Source organism: Cryptotermes secundus, unplaced genomic scaffold (genome assembly GCF_002891405.2).
Source record: "Cryptotermes secundus unplaced genomic scaffold, Csec_1.0 scaffold1024, whole genome shotgun sequence".
Taxonomy (NCBI): domain Eukaryota; kingdom Metazoa; phylum Arthropoda; class Insecta; order Blattodea; family Kalotermitidae; genus Cryptotermes; species Cryptotermes secundus.
In genome coordinates, this window is record NW_019727414.1 from 130,095 (window position 1) to 150,311 (window position 20,217).

Sequence of the window (20,217 nt, forward strand, 5' to 3'; positions counted from 1 at the left end):
GTGCAAAAACATAATTTCCTATGCACTGATAAATGACCAAACAAATGGGTTAATTTTATAAATTGCACTTTTGAACATTACTTGAAAGCTGTACTGAATTCTTGAAAATAATTACCAACTCAAACAACAGATGTGTATATTCCAGCTTGGAGAACAGGGTTTTACAATTTGTTTTCTGTATTTTATACACATCTTCAGATGAATTTGGAGGCAGCAGGTTCCTCAGAACCATATATTACATAAAATCACACATCAGAAGACCATATTCTTAAGTTTATTCATGGTCACAATAAAACACACATAAAGGTAAAGTTGTCCCTGTGCTCAATTAATTAAGCTTTATGCCATACAGATATACATGTATAAGGAGTGGAGGTAAAGTGCCACCATACTGACCTCAGCACTAGATGGAGGTAAGTGGTCACCTTCATGCCCCTCCCATTTTACCCCGAGGGAAAGAGTCCCCAGTACCTATTGGACCGAAGGCTGGGTGGGCCCCACTGCCAGTCTGGACATTGTGGAGATGAGAAAAATCTTGCCCCTACTGGGATTTGAACCCCTGCTCTCCAGTCTGCAGCTCACTGATACACCGATTGAGCCATCCCAACTATAACACACACAAGAAAATAAGAATATTTTGTCATGCAACATAGCGTTAGAGCGGCAAGATTACCTAGGAGATTTTCATCAGGTTCTGAAGTCTGTATAAGGCGTGAAAGAAGTTTGAACAGAAGAGCCAACACGTCAAGATTCTCAGCACTGCGGACGAACACGGGCAGACAGCTCTGACGCAGCAGGCCCCAAATCCGGATAATGACCAGGAGCTCTCGAAGTGTATTGAGAGCCTTATAATCGCGTAGCAACTCATACTGTGAAATTTAGGGAATGCTCTTAGTACAGGGAGTTCAAACAAGAAGAAAATGCAGTAACATTGTGAACACTACTGATGCTTTGTCTGTGACCGCAGCGTAACCTGCCAATATGAAGAATCATCTGCACGGCCAATATTCTACCAGACTATACGGTATCACATCCCAGACAACCCTTGATTCTGTTACTGTTCCACATGATATGTTTTGCATAAATTTTTCTGAACAAATTTAACAGTATCAATTATGTGACTATTAATAATGGAATGTGTGTCTCACCCCAGAGCTCTTGCCAGGCTGCCGTTGCTCTGGCAGTCTCGCCAACAGATTGAGAGCCAGATCTGCCACCCACTGGATCAGCTGTTGCAGTGACTGAAGAGTGCTTGGCTCCACTGTGAACTCCTTTGCCTCCAGGTGGAACAGCACCTTGTCCACGTCTGTCAGAGAGTCCATCATCACCGCTACGACAGTGTCTCATGTAAGTAGATGTTCAGGAGAACAAGCAGCTCATTACGCTACTTTTGCATATTGTTTCAAAGCTTCACTTCAATTATTTACGCCTCTTTTCTGCAGCATTTAAGACGCCACATTGATATTGATATTTCAGCATCCTGTTACATTGAGGTATTATTCAGTTATGTGTACACAGTCAATAATGCAACAACGATATTTAAAATAAAAAAAAAAGTAAAACTATCCCAGTAACAGGCTGTGAAGGCCCATAGGGTTGTGAGACGTTGAGGGTCCCACATTATCTAGACAATCAGCTCAAAGATGGTGGTAAGGTTGTCAGCCTTACGCGCCAGCCGCGCTTTACTCCCCAGGAAAATTATATAAAATAAAAGACACCTAAAATACATTCTTCACTAAAAATGTAGTTTTTATACTTTAAAATGTTATTAAGACACTACGTGTATATCATTTACACTAAAAGTGACTATTAAATACTCTAGAATTTCTTCAATTTATTTCATATTGTAACGTGTTTAGTTACTGAAGACGCCGTTCGGATTGTCAATTGGTTTATTTAACAACCTACCAGCCTCGGCTACAATTAATTACAACACTGTTGCGGGTTTCCACAGTTTACAAACCCTATGCACTAATCAATTCACTCTGTCCTCAGTAGTCTACACGTATTAATTACGATATGGGAGCTATACAAGTGTCACTGTATCACACACTCCCAATTATTACTCAGTTATCACATACACATCCGGTTCTTCTTTCTGTGATGGCTGCTATATTCCAACTCAACTCTAACGGCTCACTGTTGGCTAGATTCCAACTCAACTCGTAGGCTGCTGCCTTGAGAACTCTGTCTTCGGCAGCTGTGTAGTTCCCTTATAAACCCTCAGCCGGATAACGGGAAAGCAGTTACATAATAGGCACCACTGTTGTCTGACGCCATGTTTGCCTGTTACATAATGGGTACCGCTGTTATTACCGCCGTCTCTAGCAACCGCTGTTTACTCACTTTGCTTAGCAACCGGTGTTTATTCGCTTTGCATAGCGACCAGCCTGCTAGGACTCAGCTCACTTCGGCTCTGCTCAGCACGTCACGGCTGACGAGGAGGGAGGGGCGTCATCCACAGTGCAACACGTCACAATATGTTCTTCTAATTCACAACATGCTTTGGCCACATATGTGAGAAGACTGCACTAAAGACAGACATACTAGAGAAAACAACATACAAAACTGTGACAGCCACAAAAAGAAGACAATGACGGAGTTCTAGATATGACACAACAAAAAGTGAAATGCCGGAGATCATGGAAGACAAGCGAACAGTACAGTGGTCTCCTCACCAATAAAAAGTTTGCTTGATGATGGCCCATGTGTGGCTGAAGCAAGTTGAAAATTAGAACATATGATATAAATTGGAGACATTCTAGAGTGGTTAATAGTCACTTTTAGTGTAAACAATATACATGTAGTGTCTTAATGGTATTTTATAATATTTAATAGCATTTTAAAGTATAAAAACTACACTTTTAGTGAAGAATATGTTTTATGTGTCTTTTATTTTATTTATTTCAAATATCATTGTTTCATTATTGACGGGGTGTACATATAACTGAATAACACACTGATAAACTGTATTCTTCTGACTTGTATCTTGGAGGTCAAAACACCAGATACCATGAGATTTTTCGTCTTTCTCAGTCCCTGCAGGAGAATTCTGGGACACGCTCCATTATTCAGTGCTATATATAGTTCGTGGGACTGGAAGCACTGTAAAATAAAGCATAAAGAAATTCATGGTATCTTCACGTTACAAAGTACTTACCGGCCAGACTTTCGGCAGGTCCCTTGTCATGACTTGAGAGGTCCGAAGGTCGTAGCAGGGATTTGAATGCTGTTGCTACAGAATGCAACATGAGGAGAGATGTTAGGTCTGCTGCTTTGGACTGTCCATTCACTGTCAGTCTGGAAAACAAAGCCAAATAACTTGTCACACCCCGGCCTTATTAGGCCTCTCCACTCATTCTTCTGGGCAGCCTCACCACAACAGTTCTGCACTGTTACACTGTTACAGTGTAAGATACAAATATTAGCATTAGTGTAAATGTAGCTATTAACCCCTTGTAAGTCATGGGCTGATTACATCAGCTCAATATAAAACGGTAAAGATGTCCCTGTGCTTAACTAATTAAGCACTACACCATGGAGACACATGGGCGAGTGGATGTATCAATACATATTTTCTTGATGTCTGCACTAGTTGGAGTGAGTGGTAAGCTTCACGCCCTGGCCATTTTACCCCCCAGAAAGAGCCCCTGGTACCCACTGGATAGGAGGCTGGGTAGGCCCCAGAGTAAGTGTGGATGATGCGGAGAAGAGAAAATTCTTGATCCTACCGGGACTTGAACTCCAACCCGCTACACTGACCGCACTATCCCTAGATCAGCTCGACATACCTGCATCAAAACTGCCTGAGCTGAAGAGACTGGCTTGGCATTGATCACTTAGTACAGAATTTCCATCAACACAAGGCATTAATCAAGTGTTACTACTGTTGTGTACAGGGGATAACAGGCTTTCAGGCTATCTAAATCTGTGGTCGTTCAAAGATCATCTGCAGAAGTCATGTATGGTTGTGTCGAATGGCATTTATTCAAAAGTGGTCCTGGCATTTTCTAGCAGGTAGTTCTATGGTAAGGATTCACAGACAAAGGGTTCAGATTGTGATCTTCTGAGTTGAAATTTTGGAGCAACGTGCTGCCTCCATCTTCAGGGTTGAAGTGTGTATGCTCAGGAATACTTTTGGTTATGTAGGCAAACTATAAGGCAGGTGACCTAATTTCACTTTCCTCCTAAAAACAGTACTGCATACCTGGAAAGGTCTATCCTCCCTCGCTGTCCTGTTTCCTAATCTGGCTAAGATTAGGTTCCTTTCTTTATGCCTTCCTTGTAACTCACCTATTCCTGAATCTGCACACATCATTCCTGAAGACAGAGGCGCTCCAAAACACTTGTATCCACCCACAAAACTACAGTGTCACACCTGAGAAGGTTACAATCTTAATAATCACAGCCATTAAAATGTCAAGCCTTATATGAATTTAGCTGTGTTTTCAGAACTTATCAAGGTATTGACATTACACAGCTTTTAAGGAGTTAATTCTTGATAATTTTCCATTAAGATTCCAACAAGCTTTATGCTAGTTCTGTTATGTAATAAACTCATTACAATGGGAAGTGTTTTAGGACTTCTCAACCACATGCAGTGACAGTCACTTAACTGGGAAATATAAGAATGGTAAAGTCCTAATGGCCGGTCACGGTAGCCGAGCGGTCTAAGGCATGCACTGTCTTCGCTCGCTCGGAAGCCGGGATCGTGGGTTCAAATCCCACTCAGGGCATGGATGTTTGTGTGCGTTTTTCTGTGTTTGTCTACAGGTTGAGGCCTTGCGACGAGCTGATCACTCGCCCAAGGAGTCCTACTGAATGTGTAAGATCTAGAAAAACCGAAGTGAACGGAGAAATTCATGGAGGTAGGCCTAGGCCCACTGGGGTTGTAGTGCCAAGGAAAAAAATGTCCTAATGAGGATTGAACTTTGGCACCTGTACAGTGATGTCTTGATGTTGAGGAACTGAACGTAGTGGAACTGTTGTACGTGTTGCAGCTGCCGATTGAAACTTTCTGTGAAACGTTCACACACCGTATCCATCATGGAAGGACGTAATGACACAAGGAGGTCCCACCAGTCTAGTCCTGTCACTAGACAGTACTCCAGAAGTGTACAAGCATATGGAACTGTCATAGGGCCTCCTGCAAACACAGCAACCCAACAAACCCTGGGTAAGAGAGGGAATATCACTTATGGGGGCACAGCTATGCCGACCCATAGATACACAGGCTGCAGAAGCATAAAACATGTAGTATTTCTGAGTCAAATGCATGCGACTACAACCGTTAAAGAAAATAGTTTTCTTACATGGCATTTTAACCCTTTCAATATTAAATATCTTGTTGGCTGTGTATGCTGTCCATATTTTGCTTTCTGAATATGTATCTGGGTTGTGTATAGCATCTACTTCAATAGCTGCTCCAGTGGCAATACCACAAGAGTTGTCCAGAAAGTAAAGACCATTTGCTCGTAGCATTTGCATTTTGCCTTGAACATTTCTTTCTCATCCCCGCCTCCAGTCTGATTTTCATTTCTTAAAATAATCGAAGCAGTTTATGGGTAGTGATGTGGAGGTGAAGAAGACAGTTAAAAGACAGGTTCAATGGACTGGTGGCAGATTTCTATGATATAAGCAACCAGAAACTTGTGTCACACGAATATAAGTGCCTCAGTCTTCATGCAGATTATGTAGAAAAATGATTTATGGTCTGCAGTAATGATGTAAAATATTTTTTATTTCATTCATGTATTTCTTTTTACTCACCAGAAGGTCTCTACTTTCTGGACGACCTACATATATGAACACCCCATCTAAATTCTAACTTCCTCACTCTGTAACCAGCCAAGCACTGGGTTAGAGACGAAGCCCCAGACTTAGAGAACCAGAATGTGATGTGCTGCCTTGTAAGGTTATCACATCTCGGAGGTTGGTTACAGATGATTATGGAGCACTGGTGGAATGATCACATGGAGAAATGAGAAGAAATTAAGAGAAAACACTGCTCCAGTGTCACTTCAGCCACCATGAATCTCATATGAAACTTCTGAGCTATGGGACAGCCCTCATATGCTATTTAACTGTCTGTAAGGAGGTGGAGTGAATAAAGAATGATTAAATATTTACAAGCTGTGTGTATCACCTGTGACATATGCTATGCCAGGGTTCAAGTGGTTAGTCACTGGCTTCCCACTGCGGTGGCCCGGGTTTGACCTCGGGTCTGGTCAAGTGGGATTTCTGGTGGACAAAGTGGCGCTGGTGCAGGTTTTCTCAGAGTACTTCGGTTTCCCCTGACAATCTTCATTCCACCAATTGCTCCACAATAACCCTCGCCTATCATCTGGGGCTGGTGCAATAGGCCAGAAGTGGCCACAGTACAAGGGACTTAGTCCCACCCCACTAGCAATAAAAAAAAATAATATGCTATGCCAGACTGTAGCACTGAAAAGGTTAAGCATCTGATTTGAGGTTATCTTAAATTCATGTACATAGGGTAATATTCCCTCATGGTGTTTTCAATGAAAATTACTGTAGATGCCATATAGTCTGGTAGATGGTTAGCAACATCTTGAAGGAACCTCCTGCTTCTGTCTTCAGGGCAGAAGACTCAACCTATAGCATGAAAAAAGACTTGTCTTCTGTCCTGAAGATAGCTGTAATGCTTGTAGGAACCTACATGATCACATAGGGTCACATCAAAGAAGAGAGTAATGTTCATAAACACTTACATGAGAACTTCAAATCTGACAAAAATATCTGAGTTTTTATTTACTTCTGCTATGGATCACACTAAGATATGATAAATGATACTATAAAATATCTTTTACTGCCTGAAGCAATTACAGAAAGTGTCACATTGCAGGCCTTGAGACATGACTAGTCCAGTTGTGTGGTACCTGGTTCTGCAATGGGTAAGAGACGATAAAGGTAGAGCTGCCCCTGTGTGTCTGCAGCCACCAGTATACAGCCCAACCAACTCATGTCGAGGTGCGATATCCTTAAGCCAAGCCGTTGCTGCTTTGAAGTTGGGGCTTCCTCTTGTCTCCATGCTTGGTTCAGTGATGCTGTGGCAACCTGAGGACAACAATCAAAAACATAAAGGAATAGGTAAATTTGTTCTGTGCTTAATTAAGCATCACAACATGAAGATGTATGGGGGAACGCTCCACGCAACTCCACGAGTTGCTCCACACTTCCTTAACCTCAGCACTAGATGGAGGTGAATGGTCAGCCTGAAGCCCTGGTGACTTTACTCCCAGTGAATAGGAGACTGGGTGGGTTCTGGCACCATCGTAGACACTGTGAAGAAGAGAAAAATTTCTTGCCCCTTCTGGGAATTGAACCCTGATCCCTTGGTTGTTTAACAGTATTAACTATGTACTCACTGGTCACTAAACACTGCATCAACTCTACATCAACCAAGATAACGGGATGATTATATATAGGGTAATTTATTAAATCCCTCCAGAACTTCTGAACTGCAGGGCTCAGAAATCCTGTAGGAACTTATGAATTACCCTGTATAGAGTGAATTGGAAATGAAGAGGCTGTATCCTATATCACAGTATCACATTCAACTGACTATACAATAACATTCATTTCACAAAATGCGGCAGGGTCATTCTTATATTTGTAAATAAAGAATTTGTGTAAAAAACAGACAATACCTTATAAGAAAATACATATCTCAAGCACCCATACACAGTATTACAGCGTTCTGTATATAATGCCTCCTATTTTTTTAAAGAAAACTACAACAGATACAGAAAGCATAATAATGCAGTTAAATATAGCAGGATTTCAGCTACTTACAATTATTTTTCCACATAATCACCACCATTCATTATGCACTTTTGCCAGCGATTAACAAGAGCCTGTATGCTGCGCCCGTAAAAGTATGTGCCAGCAGAGGCTAGCCACTTTCTTACAGCTGCAATGACAGCATCACTGTCTGGAAAATGTTGCCCACGTAGTCCGTCTTTCATAGGCCCAGAGAGATGGAAGTCTGAAGGTGCTAAATCGGGGCTATAAGGTGGATGTGGTAGGGCAGTCCAGCAAAACTTTGCAATGTGCGCGGTGGTCACCAAACTGGTATGGGGTCTAGCGTTATCATGTTGTAAGCGAAAGGTTGTCTGCTCCTCTGGCCTGACTCGGGAAATGTGGGCTTTCAGCTTAGTCAGTGTCGTCTTGTAGCGTTCAGAATTGACAGTCCCTGGTCGTTATGTGCTGATCTGTACGGATGAGGTGCTGTTCATTGTGAGGGGTGGCAGCTGAGCAGGGACGCCCAGGGCGTGGCTTGTCGTGCACTTTACTTTCGCCACTGTTGAAACGCGCTACCCACCGCCTCACTGTGCTGACATCCACTGTATTGTCTCCATACACCTTTAGCAAGTGTCGATGGTTGTCAGTGGGTACAATTTGTTCGGCAGTGAGAAATTCAATAACACATCTGTGTTTCATATGCACTTCTATGTCAGACACAATTTGGTAGACTGCTCTGCTGTCGCTATCTGTCGCACGACAACCAAACTAACAGTAGATTGGCGGGAAGGTTCAACCTTTACTACAACACCACCAACATCCATGTCAGACATTACATATTAGCACAAAAACATAGGAGGCACTATTTCCTGAACGCCCTACGTAATATCAATGTGAATATGTTTCTAAAAGAGTAATTATTAGATTTTAGATATCATTACTATTGTACTCTAATGTAAATTATACAAAAAATCCATCAGATATGAGTATAGATACGCAACATCTTTGCCACTGCTCAACTAGAATGAGAAGCTTCACATGGATGTCACTTAACTTGCAGACAGAGATACTTTATCCTGGCTGCTGAGATCCGATTCAAGGTATGGTATGTGGTACTAGTATTAAATTTTTGACATTTATGCATAATTCATGTTGTAAGGTATGAGGTCCTCACAGTGATAACTCTGAAGAGTACTGTCTTTCCAGATGTAACACTATGTAGTCTGCAGAACTTTACCAGGGGTTCTGAGAATGTATAACCTCTGGCTTTATGGCCAAGAAGTAAACCAATCAAGTAGCCAGTAACATTCCAAAAGATCTTTTTTTTTTGCAACTAATCTCTATATGTAAAAGAAAGTAATGTAAAGGTGAGATGAAAGATTTGAAATTACAAAATCTCAGGTTAGCATAACAATGGATTATTGGGTGTTAATATGTTGCATAAACATAATATATTATAGCAAGTATGCCCGTTGCCTGACAATGCCCACAACACACACACGACCAACAGTATGGGAACAGTGCTTTCTTCGTCCACAGATAGGCTGTCGCTATGCAATAGCCACGCTGTGATGTCACACAACAGTATGTGGCTGTCATGTGACATATTTCGTATGCAATGCATTGCAGTGTCATTGATGCTTGGATGATGCAACAGTGCTGTCTGATTCAAAGTTACATAACAAGGGTCAGACCAGGTGAAAACAAGTAGCAGAACAGAGTATAATATGTAGCAGGACACAAATAAGAAAGCAGTCTTTTGTTTCAGTGTATTGTGTCTAATTCTTTGAGTGCTGATAACACTCATATTATGAGTGTTATAATAATATTATAATATATTATAATTATATATTATAATATATAATAATAATATTATTCATATTATGAAAGCTCATATAATTAATAATGAGACTTCCTACTGAATTCTCAACAGATGTTATGCTCCTTGTACCTACAAAATAAAAGTTTCAGGCTAGAAAGCCTGGCCGAAGAAGTGGCCATCAAAAAAGACGGAGGTAAAGGCCATATAAGGTGAGAAGCGGAACCACAAAAATTCTTATTAACTCTGATACATTTCTCTTGTTCACCTGTTTGAGTGAATCCCTGTACAGACAGTGAATCGAGCCGTCTGCAAGTGCCACCATCACGTAACATGGGGGAGGCATCGCTGTGGTGATAGACAGTTTGGACGTTGTTATGCACACTACAGGAGACGAGGACATAAAGTGTGACTGATGTTGCCACAACTGCAGAAAGAAATAACATGAAACTTAGACAAATAATCATGACACACATTCATGTGTGATGACTAAGAATGATCAATCTCCACATACTTTACTGACTGAACTGGCTGTGATGTCAATATGTGACAGTGTAACAGCAGTTCAGCCCACTGACTGTCAATCTCTGTCACAGATGAGACCCCTTGGGGGTAAATATAGTTGCACATAAAATCCACAATGCTTCCTCAAATGACCTTCTAATGATAATTGGTGTAGATCAAGTGAAAGCCTGTTTCTTCCTCAAAACATTGGTATGCCACATCTGAAGCCATCTGTTGACAGAAATGCTGTACCAATTGATTAACAATGAGTTGATCTCTTTGGTTGTGGCAATTTTAACGTGTCTCAAGCCAATTTGTCCATGGCATGCAGCGGGTTAAGAAAACAGGTTAAAACCTGTGTCAATGCATAACTTACTACAGTCTTGAATGGTTCTGGCTGGGAAGAGTGAGACTTCGGCTGGAAGAGTTTGTGTATTGGCATAGGCTTTTCCCGCAATTCCCAGATTTCAACGAGGCAGCCACTATCACCATTTGCAGCCACAACCAATGAATCAGCATCCTCCCGCACAACAAACTTCAGTTGCACAACATGGCGATCTGAGAATAGAGAAGCACAACAGAAGTGAGCCCAGATGAAAAGGGAAATCACAAGAAATGCAGCCTCTGCTAAACATGGAAGTCATTAGTCATTCCCTATTCATGAACAAGAAATTGTAACCCTTAAATTAAATTACTGGCACCAATGCCATAATAAAGCAACATACATGTCTGGGTCAATAATGTGAGAACATGCGACTTCACCATTTGGTGGCTGAAAGATTACTAGATGCAGCTGCCCAATAGCGGGCCAGCTACGATGCGTGAGCATCTATAGACAGGGGTGATCCAGCGATCTGTGAGTTCTATTGGTGACAAAGTCAAAGCCTACATTCCTAACTGAAAAAAAAAATGCTAAATTTCAGTTAGAGGTTATTGAAAATAATTATTTAATTCTTTCTCCCATCCCAGTTCACAGACCTTGTGCGGGGTCTGTGAACCCCAGACCTAGATCTGAGAAAAACAACAGAATTCAGTCATGAGATCCAGTGCCTAAGCTGAGAATCAAAGTGAGTTTCTCCTGAACACAAGCTACAAGCTGTGTAAAACTACCCGATCACTTACACAGACTAAAATTCGTTTCTAAAAAGAAAGAAAAAAACAGAAGAGAAGGAAGAGGAGGAGGGAGCAAAATAAAAAAGAGCAAGGAACAGAGAAGAAAACAAAACAATGGGCAAAATTGAATTTTGTATAGTTTGGGGTTTATGTCTTTTGTAAGTAAATTTGAAATTAGAAATATACATGTAGAGTGGAAACCCCATTCAATTAACATTCAAGTTAGGGTTCTCTCCCATTTCATATTCAGTTTCCCTGACCTCAAGTCAATAATCTCACTACTGAACTCCCTCTCTTTAAGACTGCCCCCAATTTAGTGCTCAAACCTTCTACTCCCCAGAGAAACCTTAAATGGGAGATTTAACTAAGTTCAGAGTAGAAAATAAGTGATGTATACTCAACCACTCTAACACTGTGGACATATACAAACCAATGCAGCATATAATAATGATGATAACAACATCCATAAGAACTAAACTAAGTAACATGCAAACCAGAGATGATGCAGGAGGAAACCAGCGCGAGAAAACATAACGATGAATAAAGCGTTTAAACAAATATCTTTTATGAATGGATAAGGACAATTGGAACGACACTGATATATTCTAATTTTTTTTTAATTGCTAGTGGGGTGGGACTAAGTCCCTTGTACTGCGGCCTCTTCTGGCCTATTGTACCAGCCCCAGATGATAGGTGAGGGTGATTGTGGAGCAATTGGTGGAATGAAGATTGGCAGAGGAAACCAAAATACTCGGAGAAAACCTGCACCAGGGCCACTTTTTCCACCACAAATCCCACTTGATCAGACTCGGGATCGAACCTGGGCCGCCACGGTGAGAAGCTAGTGACTAACCACTTGAGCTATGGTGCGGTCTCATATTATAATTTGGAACTCATTCAATTTAAATACAGCGGAAAATACGTTGTAACGGTTTTAGCATGATAAACAGTTGCTGACAGTGGCCTGGTACAGTCAACACAAGTAGCAAAGAGGAAGAGTAAATGAAAAATAAAGTTGCATTTGAGACAGAAGTATGTGTGTGTACAAGGGCTGTGCCACAGCTCAAGTGCTTAGTCGCTGGCTTCCCACCACGGCGGCCTGGGTTCAATCCCGAGTCTAGTCAAGTGGGATTTGTGGTGGACAAAGTGGCGCTGGGGCAGGTTTTTTCCGAAGGACTTTGGTTTCCCCTGCCAATCTTCATTCCACCAATTGCTCCACAATCACCCTCACCTACCATCTGGGGCTGGTACAATAGGCCAGAAGTGGCCGCAATACAAGGGACCTGTCCCACCCCACTAGCAATAAAAAAAATTGTGTGTATAAGTGATAAGTTAGTGCAACAGGAAGATGAAGTGTATACACACACTGGTTCTCCTTGATAGGACTGGACTGAAGAAAGAAGCTTGGCAAAGCCTGAGACATGATGATACACTTGTCATCACTCTGCTTCACTGACACTCGGAAACACTGGATGGGAAGACTCACACTGCCGCTGCTGACTGCCACCAGGAAGTGTCCATCTACAAAACATAACAAGATACTTGAAATTAACTCATAATTTAATGATACACATTTTGAAACACCCATTACTTATGTATTCATCTGAATTTCCATAATTAAAACTTAGGCAGCATTACCATCATATCCATAGTGGTGAAAATGAAATGACACTAAACCAAGTCATGATGGTATGACCATCACATATAGTGCAGTGGAAATACCAAAACTATGTCTAGGTTAATTCAGTGTCTAATGTTAAGAGCACTGACTTGGTTCATCCTGGTCCGCCAGACTAGTAACAGTATAAAAGATTATCAACTCCGTCAACTGTGACTGATAAATGTTTCTTTCTCCTTCTTAATCTTTCATCCTTGACATGTTTCAGTTGAAGCGACCATCTTCATACTACATAATATATTTGAAGAATCCTATTCGTCAAAAAATGGAAGCACAACCCACCAGCAGGGAGTGCCAGGCTGACGGATGTTCCTGCTTTGTGCTTCATCTAACAACTACTTGAACGCCATAAATTATGTTGTATATATCGCAAGATGAAGGTCTAGGCTATCATTTGGTGTGTGTATTAGTTGGACTTCCCTTTGAGTAAATATTCTTGGAAATGTCAACTTTAATTCAGTTGTTAGACATTTCACTGGATGGTAAACATTAATCAAAGTTAATATTGAATATATTTAGAATGTATAATTTTTTTCCTTATTCTTAAGACAGTGATTCTGATTCTCGTGACAAGGAAAGAAACAGAGATGTTAGTAACTGGTGTTATTTGGCAAGTCTAAATCTGAATCCCCACTTGAAACTTCTCCTGCAGTGAGATAGGAGCTGGGATTTAAATCTTCCATGCATCAGGGTTAATGAATCCCGGGGGGGGGGGGGGAAGGAAGATCAATAACAAGTGACAATGTGAAATAAAAACTATGTCTTATTGCTGAAAGATGCTGACTTTTCCCATAACAAATGTCAACAGCAGTGATTCGGTGCCTCGTTGATCCCAGACTGTCACTTGTTATGATAAGCTGTGGAGATCCCTGGTGGCCTTCTCGTGATGCTATCACAACCCCAACCATTCCTGTGGTACTGATCACAAGACAGCCTTCCATTGGTCGTCCTCCAAAGTAGCGAACAGAGGGTGGAAACCGCAGGTGGGTGAACTTCTCATTGTAGAAAATGTTATCCTTCTTCTCAGAGACCAGACTAATCTGTAACAGGACCAAAGTAACAAAAATTATATATAAAGAGAGAGAGAAGACTGGAAACAGTGTACTCCATAGTGCAGCGCACAAAATTTCTGGTCAGCCTACCTGAGGTTCATAAAATGTTATTATATTAAAGACATGATGTACAAGGCAGAAACTTTTTATTAACTTCATTATGGGTTAATATGGCTGCAAATCAGAGAAATTAACTTTGTGCAACAGATCAAACATAAAACTTTACAAAAACCGATGCAGTTGTTCTGAAGTCATGAGACAAAACAACTGAAGAATTTCTTTTGTTTCATTATCTCAAAATCTGTATGCCTTATGGAAAGGGTGTAATGACATAAAATGCATTTCATTTGTATATGAGATTTTAAACCACCATCCAGTGTGAGTGACAAAAGTTGTGTTTTTAATTTTTCATCCTTTACATGTTTCGGTCAAAACGAACATCTTCAGAAGGATATTATCAACACATATGGAAACTACTATTACCATGTCACACATATAAATATCTTTTAACTAATATTAAGATGTATATTGATTTGTTAAAATATTTAAAAATTATTACAATTACTCTGTTTACAAAGTAATGTTCAATATTTGTTCTAATCTAGAACCAATTTGCTTCTCCTTAATGGAAGATGGTTATATTCCACAGTGCGGTATTGTTGTCTGATGATGAATGCTCTTTGATATCGTGATCCAGTTATTCAGGGTACACCGTTTGTTATCGTGGTTAAAAATCTTATACACAGTTAGTAGTGTGATGGACCAGGATGAACCAAGTTATGCATTTCATTTGTCTTCACAACTTTTGTTTGAAACATTTTTCTTTCTAGTAACCAAGATCCTTCTATGTTCTTAGGGTTGTATCGCACCAGGATGCCATGGCGTCCAGCTGCCAGATGGCTGGAAATGAATTTCAATTATAAATCTTTCGGTGTCATAATTGGACGTTTTTGAAGGAAACAGAAATACACACAAGCACATATACATGCACAGTGAATGGACTGACCTCAGACTGCCATGTGATGTTGATTTGGCCTTTGCCTTTGTGGCAGCAATGCCAGCAGCATTAGCACTTGGCATTTTGGTTGGCAGCGATGCCAAGTTGGAAGCGCTTCCAGACAGATGCCGTGTGCGATATATGACAACTAAATTAATAAACTGATAATCCTGTATTTCAGCACCCTGTTGCACATCTTTAATTAAACGTCTGTGTATCACAATCCATCAATAATGCAACAATAATTAAAATATTGAACATTTAACACTTAACACAACACTCCACACTGCTACACTGCTTTGATGCGCACAAAAGTCACGTGTTCCAGTCCACTTAAAATAACATAAATAATCACTTAAAATTCATTAAATTTTTTTTTTTACTAAGATCTTTCGTAGAATCATTTTCCACCTCATAAGGGGCATCGTCCACTTCTTTGAAACTATGTGATATTCCAGAAGGTTTATTTTAGCAGCTTGTTTTCCTGTTTCGTTACAGACTGCAGACGTAGCAAAACAATGGGCTAAGTGAAACAGGAAAACAAGCTACTGAAACAAACCTTCTGGAATATCACATAGCTTCAAACAAGTGGACAATGCCCCTTATGAGGTGGAATAGTATTTTAAGAAAGATCTTAATAGAAAAAAAAAATTAATGGATTTTAAGTAATTATTTATGTTATTTTAAGTGGACTGGAATGTGTGATTATAGCACGCATCAAAGCAGTATAGCAGTGTGGGTGCGTTGAAACACCTGAAGACGGTCATGTATGGACAACACATGTTGTGTTAAGTGTTAAATGGTGAATATTTTAATTATTGTTGCATTATTGATGGACTGTGATACACAGACAGTTATTATACTGAGTTTGACTGAGATGCTGGCAGCTGCGCCATGGCCTCCCGTTGGCATCCTAGTGCAATACAGCCCTTACTCTCTTCTGTGTGACATCTTCCCTAACGTGTACCTCCCTTCTTCATCCTGACCCTCTTTATGGGCATTTTCCTTTTAGTCACATGTTGAAAACCTTCTTTATTATTCTATCTTCATTCATTCATAAAACATATTTATTAATTTATCTTCCACTTCATATGCACTATTATTTTGAAACAAGCTGAGAACAACTCCATCCTCCACCACATGTTGTGTTGCTGAATATCAAGCTAACAAGACATAGAGTATGTGCCTTATCCATTGTATGTGTCTGGTTAACTCACCAAATACTATTCATTTCTATTGCAAAATGGATAAATGAATGGATCTCGAATTGCAAGGGGAGAAGCCCCATACAGAGAACCATACGGATGATGGACAGGTGGGCTGTCTCATCACATTTTGTATCAAAATGCTAACAAAAATGGAATGAAGCCACTTGCCTTCTTGCCATTATGGAAAAATGCTGCCCCAAGGATGTGTTCACCAGGAAAAGAGGCTGTCCCAAGGCACAGCCAGTCATTGAGGATATGGTCCCTGAAGCTCCACAACTGCACATTTCCAGCTGTATCAGCCAACAGGAGCTTGTCCCCTGGCATGTCCCATTCTAGTGCTGTCACGCCAGCTTTATTTGAAACAACCCTAAAATATGCAGTTATAGAAAGAAATCACTTGTCAAGTCTCATGCCAAAATAACGCAACTTATATGTACTAATAATGTACTATGTTTACATCCCCTACGAGGGACCAGGACAGTTCAGTCGGGACTGCTGGGGTTCAATTCCTGGCAGGGGCAAGATTTTTTTCTTCCCCATTAACATCCAGACCTGCTCTGATGCCCACCCAGCCTCCAATTCAAAGGGTACTGGAGGCAATTTCCCCAGGGGTATAGCAGCTGGAGCATGAAGCTGACTATTCACCTCCAACTAGTGCCGAGATCAAGAATGGTGGAGCTATAACTCCATTCTCCCATACGTCTTCATGGCATAGTGCTTAATTTACAAGGGCCATGCATACTTCTGCCATGACGAGTACATGGAAACTGTTGAGATCCCACAGCGGCAAATTAAGTACCAGCAGACAGTTGCGTCGGAATATCCGTGGTAATGAATTGTCGAAACAGCGGGAATAATGCATTTCCGTGTTAACAAGCACAGAACATGTGAAATCAAACCCTGGGAGAATGTGCTCTCTACTGCGTCTGGAACCAGGTTATAAAAGTCCAGCTTCGAAGCGACCAGAGAGTGACCCGTGTGGAGATGGGTTCGAATACCTCCACCGTGACCCTGCAAGTCGTAGGAGGCGACAAGAAGTCTCAAATTTGAGAGAGTAATACAATGGTCTTGAGTACCAAGGGACTAGGACCCGAGAAGGACTGCACTGGCAAGGACCACCAGCATATACAAAAGACAGACCCTTCCTCTTGTCAGTGAGGGCATCCACACACAAAAAGAAAAAAAACAAGACCATAACTGTCAATCAGTAATAAATATCTGGTTGCAAGCCCCAGATTGGTTCTTTATGCCACGAAAGACTGGCCAACTGACCGTTGGTCGTAAAATGAAACTCAGACTCAGACCAGAGAGTTAGTCCCTTCGATGTCAAAGTCATAGTCACATTGCAACTGACGGTCAATCAGTAAATCTTGGTGTCAATCCTCATCTGGGGCTCATGACCAGATATTTATTACATTTATGGTCTTGTTTTTTGTGGGGTGCCCTCTCTGATAAGAGGACGGGTCTGTCTTTTATATATGCTGCTGTCCCTTGAGACTTGCGACCGTATTTTACTCTCAGATTTGAGACTTCCCTTTTCGTCTCCTCCTATGACTCGCAGGGTCACGGTGGAGGTATTCAACCCCACCTCCACATAGGTAGTCCCTAGGTAGCCTTTGATGCTGGACTTTTATAACCTGGTCCAAGATGCAATAGAGAGCACCTTCTCCCAGGGTTAGATTTCACGTGTTCTATGCTTGTTACCTTGGAAATGCATTATTCCTGCTGTTTCAATAATTTGTTGCCATGGATATTCCTACACAACAGTCTACTGGTACTCAATTTGTTGCTGTGGGAACTCAACAATTTCCATGTATTCATTGTTGTGGAAGTATGCGTTCCCATTATAGCCATTGTGCAGCGATGGACGTCATATAGTACATCACAATATAATCCAACAGCCTCTGTGGTCTAGTGGTCAGAGTTCATGGCTACAGATCCAGATTCCCGGCGCTACCAGATTTTCTGAGTAGTGGGTCTGGAATGAGGTCCACCTAGCCTCATGAAGATAACTGAGGAGCTATTTCAAGGAAATAGCAGCTCCGGTCTAGAAGACCGAGATTAACGGCTGTGGAGATCTGTTGCACTGACCATGCTACACCATCTATCCACTAAGTTGGCACTAACTTCGCTGACAAGCAGCAGTCCCTTGGTCGGTATAGTTTGCTTGCGGACTCAAGCCACGGAGTTTTTTTTTAAGTCAAAGTCACATTGCTACTGACGGTCAGTCAGTCAGTAAGTCTTGGTGTCGAATGGTCTTGTTTCTGTGGGCGCCCTCTCTGACAAGAAGACGGGTCTGTCTTTTGTATATGCTGCTGGCCCTTACCAGCGCATTCTTTCGCGGGTCCGAGTCCCTTGGAACTCGCGACCATATTTTACTATCTCAGATTTGAGACTTCCCTTTTCGTCGCCTCCTACGACTCGCCTACGACACCCCTTGCATACGGGTATTAGTTTTAAATTTAATTTATATATATATATATATATATATATATATATCATCCTCTGTTCCTACTTACTTGTGACTGTGCCAGGGTGTGTTCAGATCTGCAACATACACATGAGAGCCCCATGTTTTCCCACTGATGTCTTCAAGTTCTGTAGTTGTTGTAAAGGCAACGATATTCTGGCTTGAAACTGAACACAGTGTGTGGCCCTCATGCAAACTGAAACACAAACAATGTCATATCTGTGCTCCTTGGAAAGCTTTACAGAAACTATAAACAATTTTGAACCTTAACTGAAATTGATATATTTCAGTTATTATATACAAGGAAGTTAAATACTGTGACATATGCCTGAAAGACAGAACAGTGGAACCAGAAGAGACAGCCATTGCTAGGCAATGGCACTGCAAAACATGCTTCCACACCAACAAATATACCTGCAACAAGAGAACTGTAGCAAGCAGTGGTTTCTGTGGAGGCCATGCTAAGGAATCTCCACTGTTTGGAATCATTACCTAGCAATGACTAGTGACTATATACAAGGAAGTTAAATACTGTGACATATGCCTGAAAGACAGAACAGTGGAACCAGAAGAGACAGCCATTGCTAGGCAATGGCACTGCAAAACATGCTTCCACACCAACAAATATACCTGCAACAAGAGAACTGTAGCAAGCAGTGGTTTCTGTGGAGGCCACGCTAAGGAATCTCCACTGTTTGGAATCATTACCTAGCAATGATTAGTGAAGACATAACAGATTGAGAAGGCTTAGTGTGTGCATGTTAGTGACAATATAATTATTTGTAGTTATGGCTTATAAGTACTCAAGAAATGCAGCATCAATCCAACTTCCCTGTTCAGTCACTAAAATATGGCCGTATACTACCCTCAAGATGAAAGAGGTAAGGGATCATTACGTCACACTGCGGCTTTGTATTTTCCTTTTTCTCCCGCCTTAACTTTTGAAAAAGGTACCTTTAGCAAAGAAAACCCAAGTACACTATATACAAGTTACTAAAATTACTGAACCTGTCTTAGATATCAACTCCCTGGCCTCTATTAATTAGGGATTACACGTATGTATCAACTAGGGTGCATGTCGTTAATGTTAAGTTCGTTTCAGAAATTAATTTTCCATTGCTTTGGTTGCTTTTGGAAATGTATCACAAATGCGTAATATGGGAAACTTGTACTGGGCTTGATACTTTTACTCACACAGATGCTGTATGCTAACTCGCGCAATTACAAAACCAAATGTGAGGTTATCTTACGTTTAAATAAAATACAAAACTTACGTGTACCATTCGTAATTCTGGAGAGATTTCGCAGAATTCGTTGTATGTTTGCGAAATAAGGCGTAGATCAGATCCATATTACTTCTGAAAATCTCGTATTCATGTTATCAATATATCTCGCACTAAGGAAACAGTGTATCATTAAACTCAGCACACCACCATCAACTCTTCCTGTCACAACGGTCACAACCAGTCAGAACATTTCTTGCGCCGTAACGCAGTTCTCGTATAGTACGTGACGTTTGTCGCCGGCATTCTGTCTTTTGGTCATATTGGTTGCATTGGGTACGGCCATCCGGCAGTACAGTACTACCATATTCTCCCAACACAATGGTACG

At 41.1% G+C, this 20,217-nt stretch overlaps 1 protein-coding gene across 2 annotated transcripts in view; it reads right to left on the reverse strand.

The window, feature by feature from the left end:
• LOC111864764 (mediator of RNA polymerase II transcription subunit 16) overlaps nucleotides 1-20,143 on the reverse strand; it is a 29,511-nt gene extending 9,368 nt beyond the window's left edge. The window contains exons 1-12 of one of the 2 annotated variants that reach the window (XM_023852273.2): nucleotides 19,886-20,143; nucleotides 18,655-18,801; nucleotides 16,304-16,502; nucleotides 13,663-13,918; nucleotides 12,566-12,721; nucleotides 10,464-10,645; nucleotides 9,852-10,010; nucleotides 6,900-7,077; nucleotides 4,939-5,146; nucleotides 3,161-3,300; nucleotides 1,149-1,330; nucleotides 674-869 (exon numbers count right to left, since the gene is read on the reverse strand). In XM_023852273.2, coding sequence (XP_023708041.1) covers nucleotides 674-869; nucleotides 1,149-1,330; nucleotides 3,161-3,300; nucleotides 4,939-5,146; nucleotides 6,900-7,077; nucleotides 9,852-10,010; nucleotides 10,464-10,645; nucleotides 12,566-12,721; nucleotides 13,663-13,918; nucleotides 16,304-16,502; nucleotides 18,655-18,801; nucleotides 19,886-19,956 — 2,074 coding nt within the window. In that variant the 5' untranslated portion in view covers nucleotides 19,957-20,143. Of the gene's footprint in view, nucleotides 1-673; nucleotides 870-1,148; nucleotides 1,331-3,160; nucleotides 3,301-4,938; nucleotides 5,147-6,899; nucleotides 7,078-9,851; nucleotides 10,011-10,463; nucleotides 10,646-12,565; nucleotides 12,722-13,662; nucleotides 13,919-16,303; nucleotides 16,503-18,654; nucleotides 18,802-19,879 lie in introns of both variants that reach the window. The other variant, XM_023852272.2, reaches the window with a different exon arrangement.
• Between the last annotated feature and the right edge of the window lie 74 nt (nucleotides 20,144-20,217).